The sequence below is a fragment of the Protopterus annectens genome, chromosome 3.part0 (genome assembly GCF_019279795.1).
Source record: "Protopterus annectens isolate FY-2018-M chromosome 3.part0, PAN1.0, whole genome shotgun sequence".
In the NCBI taxonomy this organism is placed as follows: Eukaryota; Metazoa; Chordata; order Ceratodontiformes; family Protopteridae; genus Protopterus; species Protopterus annectens.
Genome location: NC_056731.1, coordinates 1,608,903,311 through 1,608,926,652, shown reverse-complemented (window position 1 = coordinate 1,608,926,652; position 23,342 = coordinate 1,608,903,311). Strand labels below are relative to the sequence as shown.

At 37.5% G+C, this 23,342-nt stretch overlaps 1 protein-coding gene across 1 annotated transcript in view; it reads right to left on the bottom strand.

The window, feature by feature from the left end:
* Window positions 1-23,342, bottom strand: part of RGS22 (regulator of G protein signaling 22) — a 971,253-nt gene that overhangs the window by 124,118 nt on the left and 823,793 nt on the right. Inside the window, exon 24 of the mRNA XM_044065939.1 lies at window positions 13,917-14,048. Within this exon, the coding sequence (XP_043921874.1) occupies window positions 13,917-14,048 (132 nt within the window). The remainder of the gene's footprint in view (window positions 1-13,916; window positions 14,049-23,342) is intronic.

Here is a 23,342-nt window from a genome sequence, read left to right as displayed (position 1 = left end):
TAATTGAAAAACACAATTTTTGGTTATAATGCCCTCCTCAAGGGCAAGATTGAGGAACGTGTCTATTTCCTGTTTAAAATGAATAGTAGGATCATAGGCCATATGCATGTAACATCTTTTATCAGCCAGTTGAGATTGGCCCTCATTCAGATATGAACTCATATCCATCACAACCACGGCACCACCTTTATCAGCTGGAAGGATGGCAATATTATGATTCTCCCGTAGTTCAGTGAGAGCAGTAGTTTCCTGTGTAGATAGATTAGATCTCAATATGTCATATTCCCTATGCTCAAAATGTAGGTCCCTAAGGACCGCTTGCATAAAGACGGAAACATGTCTGTTCATAGGTGGTTGAAAATCAGACTTAATGAATCTGAACTCATCAGTTCTTTGAGAGTCTCGATCTGCAAAAAACAATTTCAAATTCAGGTTATGGCAGAAGCTCATAACATCAGTGACAATGCTATATTAATTGCAAAAGAACCCAGGGATAAAACCTAAACCTTTATTGAGAAGTTGTTGTTACTGTACAGACAATGTTTCTTTGGACAAATTCAAAACATTTAGATTGACCTCCTGATTTAGGTTAGGAAGTTCTGGATTAATCCCTCGAGGGAATTTGGCGTATTGGCCACATTTGTGTTTGCGTCCACCCCTACGCCTGGGACCATATCTAAAGGGATTGCCCTATTGGAATTTTTTCTATGTGGTGAATCCTTGTTACTGGAACTATCATAATCGGTACATGAAGAATCCTCCCCTGACATGCTGGCACTGGTTTGATCCCTGTTTTTCAGAATAGACCGTGGTCTTTTTTTAAAGTTATTACTGGGAACATTAGATGTAGAACCAGGACTGGTACCCATATAGCTCACTGTTCTTGGGGAGTCGAAAGGACGCCCCCTTTGGTAATCCATATAGTCTCTTTTAAACTTCTTTATTTTTCTATCTTTGGTAACTTTATCATGGATTGTGAGTTCCTGTGATAATTTTTTAATAGAGTCTTGAAATGTAGATTGAGACTCAAATCTTTTACAATCTAAACACATAGTTTTGACTTCTTGGAGGTTAGTATCAATCATACGCTCATAATATTGGGCCAGTATGTTGACGAAAAGCATGGACCCTTTCTGTAAGGCTTCACGCCACTCATTAGATAATCTGTCTTCTTGTCTTCCAACCAATGGTTGTAGCCAAATTCTGAGACCCCTAGGGGCTATATTTTTGTGAAGATATGCCCGGAACAAATGCAGATGCCATATGTTTGATCTTAGGTTTTTAAGATCCTTGGAAAGGGAATTAAATGCCAATTCACAATTCATGGCTGATTGTTCCACTGATTCATTGGAATTGCTGCCTGGCGAGGCATGGATACCAAATACCCCAATATCCTCCCGATCGGCACACAATCCAGTTAGGATACTATCCAGGTCCATGCTGGATATATGATATAAACAAAAAAACTGAAACCACAAACCAAAATAAAACACCGTAATGGAAAGTCAATAATAAATAATAATATGTAGAGATTATGGGTATCAGCCCCTATATCCCATCAAGATTCCCAACTGCATTACCAAAAATTATTACAGATAAAAGGGAAAAAATGCAATGCCAGCACTGAGAGAAAAGATGTCATATATCACAACAGGAAACAGAAAACTGTATATGCAGTATATTCATCTATGATCTTAAGGTTGATGACCACTTATAGTGTAGGTCTATAGTACAAACATATAGAACATTGCAAATGTATAGACAGGCCCAATGTAGAGCCAGAGCCAATAGAATGATTAAAGAACAGTTGACACCAAAACACTGAATGAACCAAATAGCAAATTGTCAAGCCAAGAACGGCACCACAATTAAACTTGCTAACACGGCCAATGCCCAGGGTAAGAACTTGTAGAGTATATCAAGGACTAATATGTTTGTGTAAACAACAAAACATAGTAATAAGGCCTATAGTAACAAATAGAACATGACATACGCCAATATCTCTAGACTATAGTACCTCAAGGTGGTAAAATATATTATACTCATATATCTCTGAAAGCAGTATTCAGAAATGGTAGTTGTTTAAAATTGTATAGTTGGCCCCCAAAAAAACATACTACAAATCATAATATATGTATATACACACAGAGAAATATTATTTATGACAAACACAATAGAGAGATGACATAATATTGAGAGAAATAATCTGGCTTAATAAAGGTATTCACGATAGTTGTGGACTATCAGTGACAATAAGATATACCAAAAGTTGTCAAATATGCGTCCATACAAATGTGAAATAACATAAAAATATGGATAAAGTTAGAAAAACATATTTTGTAAAATATTAATGGTCCCAAACACGCTGTATTATCCCACAAATGGCTTCGTATCTTGTTCGCCAAAAGGGCTCTGCACAATCTGATGTACAAACTGATCAACCAGCCTTCCGTTGTAGGAGACAAATCGACCAATATAAACAAGATGTCACTAGTGTCCCAAACAGTCAGATGTTACCCTTTGTGCTGATCCAAAATCTAATATTCCTCCAGTTGCATTAAGCATTGACATTCATAGTTCTCCCACCAGTTGTTATATGAAAATGGCGAAAGTTCGACTGAAGCACCCAGTTGTTTAAACAAACAAACTGTTCTTTAATCATTCTATTGGCTCTGGCCCTACATTGGGCCTGTCTATACATTTGCAATGTTCTATATGTTTGTACTATAGACCTACACTATAAGTGGTCATCAACCTTAAGATCATAGATGAATATACTGCATATACAGTTTTCTGTTTCCTGTTGTGATATATGACATCTTTTCTCTCAGTGCTGGCATTGCATTTTTTCCCTTTTATCTGTAATAATTTTTGGTAATACAGTTGGGAATCTTGATGGGATATAGGGGCTGATACCCATAATCTCTACATATTATTATTTATTATTGACTTTCCATTACGGTGTTTTATCTTGGTTTGTGGTTTCTGTTTTTTTGTTTATATCATATATCCAGCATGGACCTGGATAGTATCCTAACTGGATTGTGTGCCGATCGGGAGGATATTGGGGTATTTGGTATCCATGCCTCGCCAGGCAGAAATTCCAATGAATCAGTGGAACAATTAGCCATGAATTGTGAATTGGCATTTAATTCCCTTTCCAAGGATCTTAAAAACCTAAGATCAAACATATGGCATCTGCATTTGTTCCGGGCATATCTTCACAAAAATATAGCCCCTAGGGGTCTCAGAATTCGGCTACAATCATTGGTTGGAAGACAAGAAGACAGATTATCTAATGAGTGGCGTGAAGCCTTACAGAAAGGGTCCATGCTTTTCGTCAACATACTAGCCCAATATTATGAGCGTATGATTGATACTAACCTCCAAGAAGTCAAAACTATGTGTTTAGATTGTAAAAGATTTGAGTCTCAATCTACATTTCAAGACTCTATTAAAAAATTATCACAGGAACTCACAATCCATGATAAAGTTACCAAAGATAGAAAAATAAAGAAGTTTAAAAGAGACTATATGGATTACCAAAGGGGGCGTCCTTTTGACTCCCCAAGAACAGTGAGATTTATGGGTACCAGTCCTGGTTCTACATCTAATGTTCCCAGTAATAACTTTAAAAAAAGACCACGGTCTATTCTGAAAAACAGGGATCAAACCAGTGCCAGCACGTCAGGGGAGGATTCTTCATGTACCGATTATGATAGTTCCAGTAACAAGGATTCACCACATAGAAAAAAATCCAATAGGGCAATCCCTTTAGATATGGTCCCAGGCGTAGGGGTGGACGCAAACACAAATGTGGCCAATATGCCAAATTCCCTCGAGGGATTGATCCAGAACTTCCTAACCTAAATCAGGGGGTCAATCTAAATGTTTTGAATTTGTCCAAAGAAACATTGTCTGTACAGCAACAACAACTTCTCAATAAAGGTTTAGGTTTTATCCCTGGGTTCTTTTGCAATGAATATAGCATTGTCACTGATGTTATGAGCTTCTGTCGTAACCTGAATTTGAAATTGTTTTTTGCAGATCGAGACTCTCAAAGAACTGATGAGTTCAGATTCATTAAGTCTGATTTTCAACCACCTATGAACAGACATGTTTCCGTCTTTATGCAAGTGGTCCTTAGGGACCTACATTTTGAGCATAGGGAATATGACATATTGAGATCTAATCTATCTACACAGGAAACTACTGCTCTCACTGAGCTATGGGAGAATCATAATATTGCCATCCTTCCAGCTGATAAAGGTGGTGCTGTGGTTGTGATGGATATGAGTTCATATCTGAATGAGGGCCAATCTCAACTGGCTGATAAAAGATGTTACATGCATATGGCCTATGATCCTACTATTCATTTTAAACAGGAAATAGACACGTTCCTCAATCTTGCCCTTGAGGAGGGCATTATAACCAAAAATTGTGTTTTTCAATTAACTGTCAAGGATCCTCAAAAGCAAATCTTGTATTTGCTTCCAAAAATACATAAGTCCATTACAAATCCTCCAGGGAGACCGATTGTATCAGGAATTGGGTCCTTGATGGAGCCTTTATCTGCCTTTCTTACTCAATATCTTAAACCATTGTTGTGTTTTGTCAGGGCAAGACTGCAGGATACGACTCAATTTTTACAGATCATACAGGATTGTCAACTTGAGCTGGGATGGCTCATGTGTTCATTGGATGTTAATGCCCTATACACCAGCATTCCACATTGGGCTGGCCTACAGGCCCTGCAATATTGGTTAGACAGGGCTGCTCTATACTCCCCTGGGTTTAATACGCTGCTTATCTGCATGACGGAACATGTCCTCAATAAGAATGTCTTTTATTTCCAAGGGCAATGCTATTGGCAATTGCAAGGTACGGCTATGGGAGCATCATTTGCTCCCATTTATGCCGATCTGTTCATGGCATTCTTTGAGGAATGCATGATCTATGATCCACTACACAATATCTATCTTGTGGAAATAGACATTTGGCGCAGGTACCTGGATGATTGCTGGATGGTGTGGCGGGCAGATGCCAGGTATTTACAGGAATTTATCGAATACCTTAATCAAAATGTTTGGGGAATTGAGTTCACGGTAACATACGATCTTCAAAGCATCAATTTTTTGGATGTTACCATTACCAGAAATACAGATCATACGTTGAACACGAGATCTTATCATAAATACCCTCAATACAACACTTTGTTGCATGCTTCTAGCATGCACCCAGGCCACACCATCCGCAACATCCCTAAGTCTCAATTTATGCATATCAACCGCCTGAGCTCGACACAGGGTGATTTTGATAGGGATGGCTTGGATCTTTATCATAGGTTTGCCAATAGGGGTTACAGACATCAAGACATTCTAAATGCCTGGAGTTGGACTAACAATATTGAGAGAAAAACTTTGTTACAATATCAATCTCAAACTAGGGATTGTTCTGCAGATATCATCCGGTTTGTTACTACCTTTGGCAGAAATTCCAATGCTATCAAGGGTATCATTAATAGACATTGGAATATTCTGATGGCCAATGAACATTTGAGATCAATTTTGGATCAACAGTGCCGTTTCTCTTACAGGAGAGGCAGAACTCTTGGCTCTCTATTTTCACATTTCAAACACATAGAAAGTGAGGGAGCGATACATCAACAATTGACTATGTCAGGAGATGTATTAGTGGGTACATTCCCTTGTGGCCATTGTGGTTCATGCAAACAAGTCAACAAAAGTAAAAAATTTACAAGCCGTAACACCAGCAAGGTGTATCAATGCAGAATATTTGGTAACTGTAGCAGCAGATGGGTGGTCTATTTGGCAACTTGTCGGTGTCAAGCCTTTTATGTAGGCCAAACTTCTAGACCACTCAGAACACGCATCAATGAACATAGATCTGACATGAAAACTAAGAAGGAAACTAATGCCTTATATCGGCACAATCTGAAACATCCTGATGCACAATTCTCTTTTATAACTACAGATAGAATTCTGGGTGATTGTAGTAATCCCCAGGGATGGCATAAAATACTTACTCATAAGTAACAACATTGGATCATTACATTGGGTGCCCTATTCCTTCTAGGACTAAATGACCATTTATAAATATGAGGATTTAGGTTGGTACAATTTATGTTCTTGTTTTTTAAATATATTGATTTGGGCATCTTTTTTACATTATGGATCACTATTAATATTTGTTAATAGTTATCTGCATGCCTTTATTTCTCATATTTTTTCACAGTTTTTTAATGTGTCATATAGGGTCCGATGGAGGAGAACAAAAGGTATATGGACATGCCAGATGCGATCATAGCAGCAGGAATATTATTGGAACACTTGATGAAGCACGGATTTCCGAATTCGGCCATATCATCATTTGTTAACCACATGTTTTCTGTTGGAACATTTATTGGATTTTTTCAGGCTTTGTATGTTAGAATATGGCTTTATGGTTATGATAGCTTATATGATACATGTTCTTATCATAACTACACCACAAGTGATATGTATTTATTTATCTGCAATTTGGTTTTGCATTAGTTTAATGTGTTAGGCTCAGTTTATAACATATTTTTTATTTTTTATTTTTTATGCTCAATTTATTTTTATGTTTAATTTGTCTTTATATTTGCCACATATTGTCCAGATATGGTTGCATTTATTCATTTTGTATAACAGTTGTATAAATTTTGGTTTATTTTTCTTTAAATATTTACTGGTGGTATTTTCCATCAATCTCACAGGTGGGGTGTGTCTATAAATAGTTGGGATTTTTGGAGACTTTTTCATACACTGAAGAAGGCATTGGTTGCCGAAACCGGTCTGTTTAATAAAGGATTATTTTTAGCCATTTATATGTATTGGTCATAATAATTTTTTTACTTCAGGATCGACTATTGCTGGCCTCTCGTTGTTTATTTACTAAATATACAGAGCCAACTGATATTGCCAACATCCTGGCAGATAGGTTCAGTGCTAACTTTACCCCACTCTCGCCCCCTAAAGGGCCCATCTCTATACCAGAAGAATGCAAAGTTCCTGTCATCATGGCTGTACAGGTAAAAATCACACTCTCCAAAGCCAAGAACACAGCATCCATGGGACCTGACAACATCCCAGGCTGCGTTCTACATGAAATACAGAATGAACTGGCACCCCACCTAAGCACCATGTTCAGTCATAGCCTCACCTTAGGCTTTGTGCCCACTGAATGGCGCACAGCAATGGTTATCCCACTCCACAAAGAGGAAGCCACCACAGACCCTGGGAACTACCGCCCCATTAGCCTAATGAGCCTGGAGAGATGGAATGTATCATCATGGAATTTATAAAAAAAGACATTGGTAGTCTCCAAACTCTGGACCCCACCCAGTTTGGGTTTGTAAAAGGCAGATCATGTCTCCTAAACCTGATAAGATTTTCTTGAAACAGTCACCAAAGCTGTAGATGAGAGTAAGGTAGTTCACACAGCCTATCTAGATCTCGCCAATGCTTTTGACACCATCCACCATTCTGGAATTAAAAATAAACTCATTAAACTAGGTATAAATCCCTATGTCACAAGATGGGTTGCCAACTGGCTCACTGACAGAACCCAGACTGTGAAAGTAGCAGACTCCAAATCCGACTTCAGAACAGTGACAAGTGCAGTACCACAGGGTTCATTCCTGGGTCCTCTCCTGTTTGGCATCTACTTTTCTTAAGTACAGGCTAACACAATAGGTCTTTGACTAATGAAGTTCTCAGATGACTGCAAACTAGGAGCCATAATCGAAACTCCTAACGATGTGGACAGCCTACAAAAGGGCCTCACTGAGACAGATGCCTGGTGTCAAAGCCATGGCCTCAAGCTCAATGCTAAAGAGTGCATTGTCATCCCCTTTGGTAAAAACTCTGTACCCATGAGCTACCACATAGGTGGTAGTCTACTTAACACTGAAAGTGTGATAAGAGACCTTAGGACACAGGTGGAAAGTAGTCTCTCCTTTGATAATCACATCACCACAGTAGTCAGGAAATCCTTCTACGTGGCACACCTCATCATAAAAGGTTTCTCATCCAGGAAAAAAGAGGTCATTCTTCCCCTCTACTCGTCACTCATTAGACCCATTTTAGAGTACAACGCCCCTTTTGGTATGTACCTCACAAGACATCTACAACAACTAGAAAGGCCTCAGAAATACCTCACAAAGAGGATTACTGGCCTCAAACAGATACCTTATGCAGACCGTGAAGTAAATAAAAGGACCGTTATGCTGTTTCTAAAGTAAACAAGCCTATTTTTAGCTGTAAATCCATTTGTACACTCTCCTTTTGCATTTAACAGATAAAATAAAAGCATCACTAGATTCCCTAACATAAGCTTAATAAAAGATATATAGATAAAATACCTCAATAATGTTAGCTAAAAGATGACATTCAAGAGAACAGCTAAATATAGCTGTTACATAACACAAGCTGTCTAAAAATTCACTTTCAGTGGGAACAACAAACTTTCATTAGTAATTTGTTTTAAAAGACATATCATTCGCATTTAAAAGGCATATAAATTAAAATAAGAAAAATAAATACATTAATAAATAGACATAAAGCAAGTATCTACTATAACGTGCTTTATTATTCTGTTAAAACATTACCCTCTGTATTAGAAAGACAAATAAAAAACACCTAGATATCAGTACAATTATTACTAATAGCAGGAAAATAAACATTTTAATAGAAGAAAAAGACTTTACCCTATACTTGATGATGAACTTTTAAAGATGACAAACTGATATACATAAGAGTAAACCATTTGAATAGAATAAGACAAATATAATAGTTTCTTCTTTTGAGAAAACTCCAACATGTTTTAGATGACCTGTTATTTAAAAATTATATTGCATTATCGCCTTCCTCCTTCTCTGGAATTCTGTATACTCTGATATTATTTCTTTTAGATCTACTCTCCAGAGTATCTTCTGTTTTTTTTCCAAAAGCAAAGTATTCTGTTTTAAAACAAATTTTGTATAGGTTTCATTTTCTTCCATTCTTCCATCTAAGTCATTTACTGCTTCCTCTATTGTTGAGATCTGTGCAGATTTGTTGCTTTATAACTTCATTTAACATATCCATTTGTTTTTTGCATTCTTCTTTTATATTGTCAATTTTGATCTCAAGTTTATCCACTTTAACTGAAAGAACTTGGATACAACTCAGAATAGATTGTAACTCATTCTTCATTGAATTATCTTGAAAATTCACTTTAGAGTGACTCATTTTATCAAACTAATCAATAAAACGCCTGACAGGAAAAAGCTAAAGAAAAATCATACAGACTTGATTTTTCTTTCAAAAACTGTTCTAAACTTGTTTAGAAGACTCAAAATATACTTGTAGATGAATTTTTGTTAAGTTTAAATAATAAAATCCTGTCAGAATACTAAAAGGAAGCAGGGCAAAAATGTTATGCTGCTAGCTGTTCATCTTGGCATGTAACTGAAGGTCTTGTTGCGCACCTAACAACTACTTCAGATCATGCGTCAATAATAACTAAAATAAAAATACAAGGTAATGAGATAAAAATAAGTCACTGGTGCTTTCCCACCTATCTGTTGAAAAGAGAGGAATTTAAGGAATGGATAGTGGAAATTATTCAGGCGGTACTAGAGAAGATAGAAATTTCTTCTGAAAATATAGCTTGGGAGTGGGATAAAATTAAAGTGGAGTTTAAAAATAAGGTGGAAGTAAAAGAAAGGGGGGATATGGTTGAGAAGTAACAAGAATTATTCAGAGGGACTGACAAATGTTAAAGTATTGTAAAATACTGGGAATCTCACAGAACAAGCAGAGGAGCATCTGCTGAATACTAAACAGAAAATAAGGGATTATCTTGATAATATGCACGAGTTTAGAAAAATTGCTGTCAAGCAGCTGTTTTTTTTATAATAACTCAAGCACAAAAACATTTAGCACAATGACTCAGGCAACAGAAAGTATAAAGGGCTGTCACCAAGTTTAAGGAGCCTATAACAAGGAAAATAACAAGGGATTCTGCAGAAGTGTTAGAAATACTTCAGAAATTCTATGAAACTCTGTATAAAGCAGAGAAATATGGAAATCAAGAAAAGATACAAATGGAAATGTTTATGGAAGAATTCAGTATGCCAAGGTTAGAGGTAGAGGAGGCTCAATTATAATAGGGTAAGAGTATATGAGATAAAAATAGTGATGTATAACCAATTTACAGGAAAGTCACCAGGAATAGGTGGTATTCCTGTGGAAGTTTGGAAGCTAAGAGGGGAAAAAACCTGATAAAGATTTGGAAGGTTTTGTTTAACAGTATTTTAAGAAGAGGAGAAGTACCAACATCTTGGACGAATGCGATGGTAGCTGTAATACCTAAAGAGAGCAAAGATCTATCAGATCCAGCTTCATACAGGCACATTTCAATACTAAACCATTATTATAAAGTGTTTATTTCTATAATGGCTAAAAAAATGGCAAAAGTGATGCCAAAATTGATATGGATCAATGTGGTTTTCTGCAGGGGAGGTAAACATTTGACATTAACTAATAAATTCTATGGATGATCCAGAGGGAAGCAGAATGTAAGAAAATACCATTGTTGTTGGTGGGTCTAAATGCAGAGTAAGCTGGGGACTTTATGAGCAGAGCAATGGAGGCATTTGCATTTCCTGATAAAATTATAACATTGATTAGGAGGATATATGAGGGATTGGAGGCAAAAATTAAAATGGGTGGGGTCTTCTCTGATAATCTCTGCTCGAGCAGAGGAACCAAGCAGGAGTGTCCTCTCTCCCCCTTTGTTATTTGTATTATATTTAGAACCAAAGACTGCGGTGGTAGTGCTGTGGTAGCGCTGTCGCCTCATAGCAAGACGTTGTCCCGTTTGATTCTCAGCTAGAACGTCTTCTGTGTGGAGGCATACATGAATGGGGCGTGCCTTCATTGAAGGTTGTGCGTCAGGGCTGGTAACCCGGTACGTAAAAATCCACTACCAATTAGCGGACCGGAGTTCCGCTGTGGCGACCCCTAACAGGGAAAAGCCGAAAGACACAAACAAATTGTCAAAAAAAATAAGGGGCTCAGAAATTCAAGGATATAGTTGGTATGGTAGTCAAGAGAAGCTGGCTCTTTTTGGAGATGACATTATTTTATACTTGACAAAACCAGAAGGGGACATTACAGTGTTGTAGAACATATTGAGACAGTTTCAAATATTTTCAGGATACAAAATTAATGAAGCTAAAACAAAGACAATAGTGGCAAATTATGTACCCACATAAGAATTGGTTCATCAATATCCATACATATGGGACATAATAAAACAAAATATGTAGGACTCTGGATTAAAAATTATTCTGCTGTGGCAGCTGAGGACGTGGGAAAAGACTAAACAAAACCCTATACAAAAGCTGAGAAATTGGAAGCTCTTATATATGGATACTGATAGTAAGATACAAGCAATTACATTTTTTTAGTCCCTTTATACACAGGTCAGGCATACTTTTATCAACCAGAGGAGAAGTTGTGGATAGTAATGGTTGACTGACAATGACTGGATAAATTGTAAGTAATATATTATATAATGTTTGCCGCTACAATTGTGTCAGCAGAGTTTGTAATGTATAATGTTTGCAACTGAGATTGTGTCGGTATGGTTTATTTTAATTTCTATAAATGTAAGACTGCTTATGTTATACGTGATAATTTAATAAAGATGTTTCTTATTTAAAAAAAAGAACAATGTTACATATCTGAAATGCATACTGTTTTGTCTAAAAAATAAGCACAAGCTTTTCTTTTCTGTGTAATTTCTTATGGTAGGTAAGCTGAAAAATGAAGGATGCAGTTATTTTCATCTGAAAGATGTTGAGGGGGGGGGGTTTGTCTGCAAGCAAAATCACTAAAGCACTGTAAAAGTCATGACTTTTAATAAACTGATCTGGAGTTTGCTTCAACATGAGAAGTAGTGATGCCCAATGACCCAATCAGCATGGGGTCTATATCACAACGTCAAACTAACATAAGTTCGAACGTTGTAATATCGAACCCTAAAGTCCTAAATAATAACGAAAACACAGAACAGTGATTTTTTTCCCCAGGAAAAAAATCGCTGTTCCATGACAAAAAAAAAAAAAACTTAAACTAAAGTGGGGGGCTTTGCCCCCCACACCCCCCTGCTTAAATATACCAACTCCAAGATCACACCACAGTGGAGGAAATAGCAAAGCCTCGAAAACAGCCCACCAATTTTATTCCATGGGAAAAAAATCGAAGTGCCGTGGCTTCAGTATTTTTGAATTTCTGACTTTATGGTTCAGTATTACAACGTTCAAACATATGTTAGTTTGACGTTGTGATATAGACCCCTCAGCATGCTAATATTTACTTAGTTTCACTGGACTTATAAAGGATACAAAATAATATAGCACTACATTTGGCTAGTCAACATGAATATTTCTTTGTTTAACCATCGCAATTATTAAACGCTTTGTTTGCTTTAAGACTGTAAACTGAGTGTTTTGGACTTGTACCCGGGCCATTTTATTAGTAAGATCTTGCACATTACCCAATTAAAACTAATTCATGTTCAAATATATGAATGATGATTTGTTTTTATCTATGCTCATTGTAAATCAAGCATTACCCACAGAAAGAAGTCCATCACCCATAAATAAAACTAACAACTACATTTTGACTATTAATTACCTTTTAATGTATAATCTGAACTATGTCATGAAATAGCAAGCCACTGCTACCTGTAACATCAACATAATCAGAAACTGTACTAGAGCTAAAAATGGGAACAAAAAACAGGGAAAATGTCACCTACAAGCTCATAATCAAACCTGAACTAAACTGTACTGAAATGAGTAATGGAAACATGATATATTATAAAAAATACATACGTAACAAAAATTCTGCAGTTTGCATGTAGTAGACCACAATCACAGTATTAAAATGGCCAAGGTCCAGCAAAAGGCAAAGGGAGGCCAAACATACAAACAGTTGCAATCAGATAACTGTGTTATTACTGTTGTCTAATCACTACTTCATCATCATCAACATCATAAATTCCCTTTTTCCCAATTTGTCTGGATGGAGTTGGGGTAGTCAGTCAAATGTCACAACCTCTCTTGATTCAATGCCACTCTCCTACCTTCATCAACAGTCATGCTGCCTTCTCTCATGCAATATAGCCATCTTTTAGATGGATATTCTCATTTAATCTTGCCTTCCAACTGGCTCTAGCTCTGACTTTCTTATTCAGACTTCTCTTCTCCTCAACCACCCCAAGATAACTGAAGAGGTTAACCTGTTCCATTGTTTTCGATTCTATCTCAATTACATCCATTTGACTCTTTGAAGTAAGGAACTCTGCAAGTGAATGCAAAAGTATTTTAGCAAGGGGATCCACGTCATAGCTGTGAAGGCTAAGATTTCAAATCCTCCACAAATTTGAAAACAACAGTTTGAAGATAAATTTGAATCCTTTGTTTGTGTAGTGGGTAAAGCTGCCTGCCATTCATGCAGGAGACTTCACCCCTTGCATCCCTTACTTAATTTATTCAATTGCAAGGTCACCACACCAACAGAAAATGAGAATTTCTGTTGCAGCAACTGCTAAGCAAAAGTTTGCTCTGCTCATTGCATACAATAAATTGTAAATTGCACTAACAATTGTGCAATATTATTTAAAAAAATAAAACTACTCTGAATTAAAAAAAGTAGTTGAATACAGAAAAGTGACAGAATGCAAACTAATATTCAACATAAACACTTAGTAAAACACAATGGCTTGTATGCTAGAGCAGATATGTTGCAACAGAAGGACAGCAATTATTTTCTGTACTTAAGATACTTCTAGTGACGTGGAATTCATTCAGTATTACTTACATGTCGGTTTCTCACATATTTGGTTTCATCATTATCACTGTATAATGCTTCTGCTTGACTGCCACTGTAATTGCTGTCAGAATCTCCATATAAGTTTTCCATGAAGCTTTCTTTCTTATTGGCTTCTTCTTGCTGTCAAAAAAAAAAACAATGTTAACCAGTTGGAGTGTTCAGAATGAACAGAATTAATGTGCGCATAGATATAGCTGTACCCATACATGCATGCACACACATGCACCCATATACAGGCACTCATTCCTATGGTTGCACTACTCTTCAGGAAGCAGGTAATACTTGGAGCTAGTATACTAGTTCAGAGGGGATGTGAAACCATACACCCAAGAAGACTTAAAAAGTAAAAAGTAAAAAAGTCACTGGCATTCAAAAGCCATGTAGCTGAAACACTGGCTGACAAATTTAGCTCAAACTTCACCCCCTCTCCTCATTCCCCTCCCTTTCCTTCCCCTTGAAATATCTACTAGCACAAACCCCCCAACTATTAACTATTGCTAACTATTTTCAGGGTGACAGGTCCTGATGGTGCTCACTAAGGCCAAAATCACAGCACTAATGGGCCCCGACAATATCCTGGGATGCCTGCTAAATAGTTGAAACATGATCTCCCCTGGCCCCTCTACAAAACTATTAGGTGTCATCATAGATAATAATCTAAAAATCGACCTACATGTTAACCAAACTATCAAAACCATCAATAAAAAACTAGGGTCACTTTACAGAATAAAAGCCTTCCTAACCCCTCCAGCTAAAATTGCCATAGCTCGCTCTCACCTTCTTTCAACCCTTCTGTATGCATCCCCTCTACTCTCGAATTTAAACAAGACAGTCCTTAACAAACTCTCAATTTGCTACAACCACATTGCCAGGTTTGCCACTGGGCTGCCTTTTAGGACACATCATTGCATCAATCTAAATCAGCTTGGGTGGCTTGAACTACCCAGCCTAATCCAGTATAACCAACTGATTATGGCCTATAAAATCCTCTATAATCCGGACAATACTCCTGCACTTAAAGTTATTATCACCCCCTATGACAATCCTAGACCACTTCGATCCTCTAACAAACTACTAATTCAGACTAGCAAAATTAATAACACAGCCGGTGACTCTCTTTTTGCAAACTCTGTAAGTAGATCCTGGAACTCTCTTCCAGCTGATATTACCTTACTTTCCACCGTAGGTCAATTTAAAACTAGACTCAAACAACATTTGTCACTTAACTGGCTATGTCAATGTATCAAGCCTGGCTAACTCTCTCTAGAATGTGTAAAAATCTGTTAACCAGCTTACTGTGTAATTTAATTTAATCCTGACTTACGCTCAGGATTAACTCTAACCTGTGGAACTTGTTTAACTTGCTTACTTATGTAATCTCTGTAAATAGTCTGTTTGTAATATTTAATGCTGTTATTATATAATGCTGTACCTGCTTACCCTTGGAGCTTTTCTCCCCGGGCCTCCGCTGAAAATGGACAAGCATCCAGTCGGACTATCCCAGTCAACAAATATAAAATAAATAAATAAATAAATAAAATGACTTATCAGGATCACTTGAGTCACTTTTCAACTATAGCCTCAAAACAGGCTTTGTATCACAAAAGTACAGGACTACAATAGTCATCCCACTTTACAAGGGTAAACCATCAACCAAACACTGACACTACAGACCTGTTAGTCTAATTAGAAATCCACAACTGGCCACAGTACAACACAGGTTTAATAAAGAATTCAGGTCTGAGTTCTTTATTAAACCTGTGTTTGGACTGTGGCCAGTTGTGGATTTCTTCTTGTTGCTGTTCTTCAAGTTGTTACATATCTATTAGTTTAATTGGTCTAATATACAAAGCCATGGAACTAATTATCATGGAAATTATCAAAAAAGACAAAGGCAACCTTCTGACTCTGGACCCAACACAATTTGGCATTGTGAATGAAAGGTCATGCCTACTAAACCTGTTGGGGTTCTTTAAGAAGATCACGAAGGCAATGGATGAGGGGAGAATGATGCATGCATGCCACCTACCTGGACCTGGCTAAGGCATCCAATACAATACTCCACTTGGATGTAGTTGACAAAAATCACTGAACTGGGCATAAACCCCTACATAACACTGGACTGGCAGCTGGCTCACCAACAGGACCCAGGAAGTCAGGATTGACGATGCCACCTCCACTAACACACCAGTCATCAGTGGGGTACCGCAGGGCTCTGTGCTCAGACCACTCCCATTTGGCAAGGCTAACATCAAGGTCCTTTGACTGGCCAAGTTTGCAGATGACTGGAAATTGAAAGCTTTCATAGATTCCTCCCATGACACAAACATCTTACAAGAGGGTCTAATACAGACAAGTGACTAGTGACTAAGTCATGGACTAAAACTCAATACAAAGAAATGTATTATAGTGCCTTTTGGGAAAACTGCCACCCAGGCTAATTGCTCCATCAATAAAACATGCAGAAGAGCATACCCGGTAGTCAGGGATCTGGTAATATATATAAACAGCAATCTGGCCTTTGAACAACATGTAGATAAAGTAGTAAGAAAATCAATCAATGTCATCTAACGTATAACTAACAGCATGACATCCAGGTCCAGGGAAGTCACAGTGCCACTTTATTCGTCCTTTATCAGACCCATCATTGAGTATAATGCCCCTTTTGGCATGTACCTGACCAGACATGCAACAATCGGAATGTCCACAAAAGTTTCTTATCAGGAAAATCCAGGGTATAAGCACATTGTCCTATATGGATTGTCTTAAAACCTTATTTTTATACTCTGTCTCCTACAGGTTACTGAGAGGTGATCTATGCCTGGCATATAAGGCATATTTGCATCCAGCTGTGATAGACCTTTTGCACATCCACAAAATGAAAACCATAAGAATCACTAGATCCAAGAATTTAAATTCTGCTTGTGAATAAATAAGATATGTTGGCTAGACAGATACATGTCTCAGAGGACCCCCATGCTCTGGAAGAAGCTCCCCATCCTTTTAAAGATAATCTTGACCAATGGATGGGAAATCAGAAATTCACCCCAGGTCTGCCCCTATGTCTCTGATAGACAAAGACAGACATTAATTCCTAAACTAACATACCCCCCTCACACACATACACATAACCACTAGAAACTTCCTAACATACCACCTCCTAATAAACACCCATGATACATAGGGACACAATTGTGTTGGCTTATAAAGTTTTTGTTGGTCATTAGCCTATTTATTATATACTTATGAACCTATAAATGTCCTTAGGGGGTCATTTGCATATATCACATGGGCATCCACTACAGGAGGTTTAAGGTATTACACAGTGAAGATTCTAGAGCTTGGCTAATTTTTTCTTCTAGTTTTTAGTGAACATAATAGGTGGGGGAGTTCTCCAGTGAAACAGTTTTTTTTTTCTTTTAAATAGAAATAATGTTTACATTATTGTTAACTGAATGAATATTTAAATGCTTGAGTTTACTTATTTACATCTGTACATAATACAACTTGTTACAGACAATTTTAACTTCCAACAAGTAGTATTTTTTTCACGTTAAACTATAATAGAAAACTTAAGTTTGCATTACATTCTACTAATAGTTGTACACTTTTTTAAAGAGAAAAGTCTAATTCTTAATGTATACAAGGATACGTGAAATAGAGCTAGTAGGTTAAAGATATTGATTTCCTACTGGAGTGTAAGCTTGCAATGCTGTAGTCAGATAAGCTGCATGGTAACACCGTTAAATGCTTTCTACTACTACTAACAAGATCAGCTAGTGTTTCACTCCAAGTTGGTCCTACTGATTAGGTACTTGCTATAGTGCACTAACTTTAGCTCACATTAGTACTACAGAAATTTAAAATGATAAAGCTTCAGCTTACATGTTTGCATACTAAACTACTCTCCTACAAATAATTTGAAATGTAAGAAGTTGCATAAAACAGTTCTGACTATATAACAGCCAATTGTCATGCATATGTGTCATACCTCTGGTTAACCCATGTTTTAATTCCAACAACTTCCATTTGCACAATGTTTGACTGAACAAATCCCTCTAACAGATTAATAACCTAGGGTCACTCATATATAGAGGCACCTGTGACTAGTTTATCTATTCAGTTAATAAAATAAATGAATCATGTTTCATAAGAACATAAGTTACTTGAAGAATCAGAAACCTTAGCTATCTTTGAAATGAAGAATCTGGTGGCTTAAAGGTTAAATGAATGATACCAAGCTTATGGTCTAGTGGCTTTTGAGAAGTTTATAACCTTATAAGTATGTTAGCCTTTCTTTAAAAATAGGGAGGAACTGACACTGTTTTAAGGTAAGTGGAAATTTATGCTTGATGAAAACTTCTCGTATTTGCTACTGTTGTTAATAAAGATCTTGAGTTTAACTGTATTTGCACACAAATTAGCCCTTCAATATTTTCTTTCCAGACAGAGTGTCAAACAGCAATGTAGATGTCATAGCCCAGAATGTATAGCATATGCTGCATGTCAGATGATGAGACAAGACCAAAAGAGAGAGTATTCTTTAGACCTACAAATTCGATGAGCCAAAGGCCCTTGACATTGGCCTTGACTTCAGAGAAGTAGATGCCAAAAAGGAGTGGTCCCAGGACCAATTTCTGAGGGACTCCACAGTTGGCTGGCCCCAAATCTAACTTCCTGGATCTTGTCTGTCAGACATCTGGTTGTACACCAGGTGACATAAGGTTTATACCTAACCTCTTGAATTTGTCAGCAATCTTGGCCAGGTCATAGTAAGCAGTGTGAACCATTCTGTCTTCATTCATTGCTTTGGTGACCTTCTCAAAGAAGTCCACCAATTTGAGTAGCCATGACCTTCTCTTACTGAAAGCAAACTGGATTAGGTTAAGTGTCTGAAGATTTCCTATGTCATTACTGATCATTTCCATGATGATTCTTTCCATGGCTTTGATTATGAGACCAGTAAGACATATGGGTCTGTAGTTTTCAAGGTTTGTAGATGGCCCAGCGTTCTGAGAGGGATCATGGTTGCTCTTCTCCATTTGTGAGGTATGAAGCCTGTTTGGAAGCTACAGTTTAACAGTGATTCCAGACAGTCTGATAGGTCAAATTTCATGTTAATTAAAAGATAGCTTGGGATACTGTCAGGGGCACTTGCTAAAGTGTCCTTGGCCTTAGAGTGAGCATTGAAGACCTGTTCCCTAGTTATAGTTCAGGGAGTTATATTTGATGTTATTTCCTGAGGGCGGGCTGAAGGGAAGGAGAGAAAGGGAGAGATAAAGTTAGAGCTGAATTTGTCTGCTAGTAGGTTTGCTACATTGTCTGCCTTCTTTTTGTTTAATTTCTCCAAGTCTTTTGAGTTTCTAATACCATGACGAGAATGGACCACGTTCCTAAGTCAAAGCATGATTAAAGTTCATGAAATTAGTACTGTTTCAATCTTTGATGTTAGCCAGAAGTGCTCCTCGCAGCACCTGCACTGTGTCCAGTCATGGCTCTTTCTGCAATTCATACGGAGTTACATGTATTGGTAACATATCTAAGTATGATTGCAAATTCTTTTTATAAGACCCATTGCCCCTACTACTATTGCAACTAGCTGGGTATCCTTCTTTCACATTGACCTTATTTCTGCCTGTAAATCCTGGTATTGTATAACTTTGTGTCTCTCTGTATGTAAGACACTGTAGTCACTGGGTGTATCAATTTCAGTGATCAATGTTATGACACCCATGCACTGGCCCAGCAATCAAGGAGCCTCAATCCTCACCACTAACACCAGTGGAGGGCATCCATAATAAATACACACGCAGTAAAGTACAATTTCCCTTAGGACCACACAGAGATCACAGTCAGTCTGGGGCTGGTTTCTCCCTTTCTCTCCAGGTCCCCAATAAGACTCCCCACTGGCACAGCTATAGGGTCCAGATCTCAGCCTAGTGGGCAAGCTAAAACCTGCAGCACCTTTTCTGTCCAACCAGTGCTTCGTGTCCCTGCCCAAGTAGCTGACACACACACATACTTTGAGATAAGAGTTATATACAACCACACAGATACTCCTGGGGAAGGCTGGCACAGATTCTCCAGCTGTGCCCCTTTTACCCAGACTATACGGTAGTACCACTTGCCACCACCCACTAATATTTATCAGCTACTAAAAAGGCCCTTATGAAAGGGTGTCCAATTATACTGTGCAATATTATTATCCAAATGGTAAGTGCAACTGAACAGTCAAGGCTTATTGGAGTGGCTTGGCCAGTATCACTATATACATGCAATGTGCTCGAGAGCTTAAATTATCTCTACACAAAACAGCCACAGTTCAAAGGTTTAAAAATATTTAATAATAAATAATAAAAACATAAGACAAATGCTTCTTACTACACAGTGCTAGTCAAGAGTTCAGAGATCACAGAGAAATACTTAAAATAATACAGTAGAAAGGTTCTGACATCGATACAGAAAAAAAAAACTAATCTAATCTTCCTAGTTCCTAGCTATATCTAAGAGAAAACACAGTTCTAGAATAAACTTACATATAGAACACAGGCAGTGCTGGTGAGTTGGATGTTCTCAAGACCACTGCTCAAATGCACTCATTCTTTCTCTTCTTAAATTGATAACACAGTACCACTGATTCATTTCAGATTACATAATTTCTTTCTGGTTCCCAGGCTAACAGAACTCAGAGGTTAATAGCCCTTTTGATCTTGAAGCTGATCAGGAAGCCAGAGCAATAAAAGAAATGATACATGTAAATTCTAGCCATTAACTCTGGCTTCAAAACAATAGGCAGAATGCCTGCCTCTAGACATCTCGGCTCCGAGGTTTAGATCAAAGAATTTCACAATGGTCGACTTATCAGCTTTCTTACAGCAGAGTGCACTGTTGTTACATTTTTTTCAGTTCAACATCCAATACAGTCTTTTCGCATTTAAGGGAACAAGCCTGTGGCTTACATTAATGTTTACAGTGACAGAATTATCTACAAAATTCTATCTAGCTAGGCTGGCATCCTTCACCTATTTTCACCCCCCCTCCCCGGAGAACTCAGCCTAGTTTTTCAAGTGACCCTTGAGAAACGATGAAAGGGTTATGTCTATCTGAGTATACCTTACCCTATTCCCTGTCTTGAGAGCCCATCTGTGTTGGCATTGCTAATCCCACTGTGGTGCTGCACTGACATATGATATGCTTGTAACCCTAGGCTCCATCTTAGCAACTTAGCATTTTGCCGGCTGGCTCTGTTTAACCATGTTAGGGGACTGTGGTCTGTCACTACAGTGAATTTTCTTCCATACAGATAAGGCTGAAGTTTTTACAGTGCCAACACTATGGCTAGACATTCCTTTTCTACAGCTGTATAGCATTCCTCCCTGGGTTGGAGCCTATGACTGAGATAAACCACCAGGTGCTCTTCTCCATCTGAGTTTCTGTTAGCGTGGGAACCAGAAAGAAATTATGTAATCTGAAATGAATCAGTGGTACTGTGTTATCAATTTAAGGACAGAGTTAAGCAACTCTCATTTCATTGTTAAGATCTGGTATTGCTCTAGGCAGTTAAACCTGCAAGTACTGGCCAGCAAAATACAGAAACAGAGTTAAAAACAGATTTGTTTCTGCCTGCCGTCTGTAACAGTATTTTGTCTCTGACTTTCTTTAACAAAAGAGAATGTTTTTCACTCTCTTTCTGACAGGACGTTTTAAGTGCTTTACAGTTTTGAAAGCTGGTAAAACACTTAGCTCTTTTGTATGTAATTAGCAGTACATGGAGCAGATAAAGCTCCATGCACTACAAAGAATTAAGATCAGGTCTCCGATCATAACCCATTATCATGTGTTCTCGAAATGGATGCCAAGATTCACCTCTCAAACTTCACTCTCAAGGTCAATTTTTTTAGCATCCATGTCTCAAACCTATAATAAGCAGGTTATGATTGGCGACCTGATCATAGCCCTCCATGTTTTTCATGGGTCTATATCACAACGTTGAACTAACATAAGTTTGAACGTTATAATATCAAACCCTAAAGTCCTAAACCTAACAACAATGAAAACAGAGAACAGCGATTTTTTTCCCAGGGAAAAAAAATCACTGTTCCGTGTCAAAAAAAATTAAAACTTAAACTTAAACTAAAGTGGGGGGCTTAGCCCCCCACACCCCCCAACATGGGGGGCTGTGCCCACCACATCGTCACTACTTAAATATATCAACTCCGAGATCGCACCACAGTGGAGGAAATAGCAAAGCCCCAAAATTGCCCACCGATTTTCTTCCCAGGTAAAATAATCGAAGTGCCGTGGCTTCGTTATTTTTGAATTTCGGACTTTAAGGTTCGATATTACAACATTCAAACTTATTTTAGTTCGATGTTGTAATATAGACCCGTTTTTCTTGGTGAGCCATGCCCCCTGCACTTTATGTCTCTATGGACAAATCTGAGGTTGGGGGGGAAATGTCCTTAGCATCTCTATGATATCACTGCCTACTCTTCACTTTAAATTAAACTTGTTTGGCTAATCCTGTTTTAAAAAATGACAATGCATTTAAGCCTGTCTCTCTTGGGAATCATCCCAAATTTTGCTTATGTAACTATAAAAGATTTTATGGTTAATTTCTGACTTGGTGGTGAGCTGGAGTTCTTAGGAGGCCTTAGTTTCATGAAATAATTTTAAAGTTCTATTTGCTTTCAGTCATTTGTTTATTTTTTGAAGCTATTCATTTTCACAAAAGCCTTTCCTTCTTATTGTACAGTTTGCGTATTTTAGAATTCTACTACTGAGGTTTGTTTCTAAATCTTTTCACAATATTTAAATCTTATGAGTATATGGTTAATGACACATTTACAAAGAATGTTAGAAAACTGTGCACAACTGGGTCTTGCTGTCAAAGCAAAGTTATTTACGGTATGATCCCATCTTGTTGTAGCAAAGTCCTTGCTTACTTTGGGGTAGTTGCCTTTCATGAAGTCTGTAAATGTGGTGGTATTGTACACCTGGTTTTGATGGATAGTAATAAAAGTATCACAGCATGATTTTTCAAGAGAAAGTATGTTGGCAGGGGCTACACAAATCAATGTTAGAATATTTTGCATATTTCATTCAGCGTTTATAAGCAATTGTGGTAATTCAATTAATTTAATTTTGTTGCTTTTATATACATCTAGACATTATACCATATGAATGGTTAATGACATATGTATTTTGACTAGCATAATTATTGGCTTAGGGGATTGTGGTCTGTCACTACAGTGAATTTTCTTACAGCAGAGTATTAAACTCAAGCTTTGCGTTTCGACACCCTGAGGGATTTATACAGTACCAATTCATGTCAACTGGAGTGGATTGGAAGTGAACTGAGCTGATATTATATTTCTCATGTGCTAAACAATGCATTTTTTATGTGCATACTTT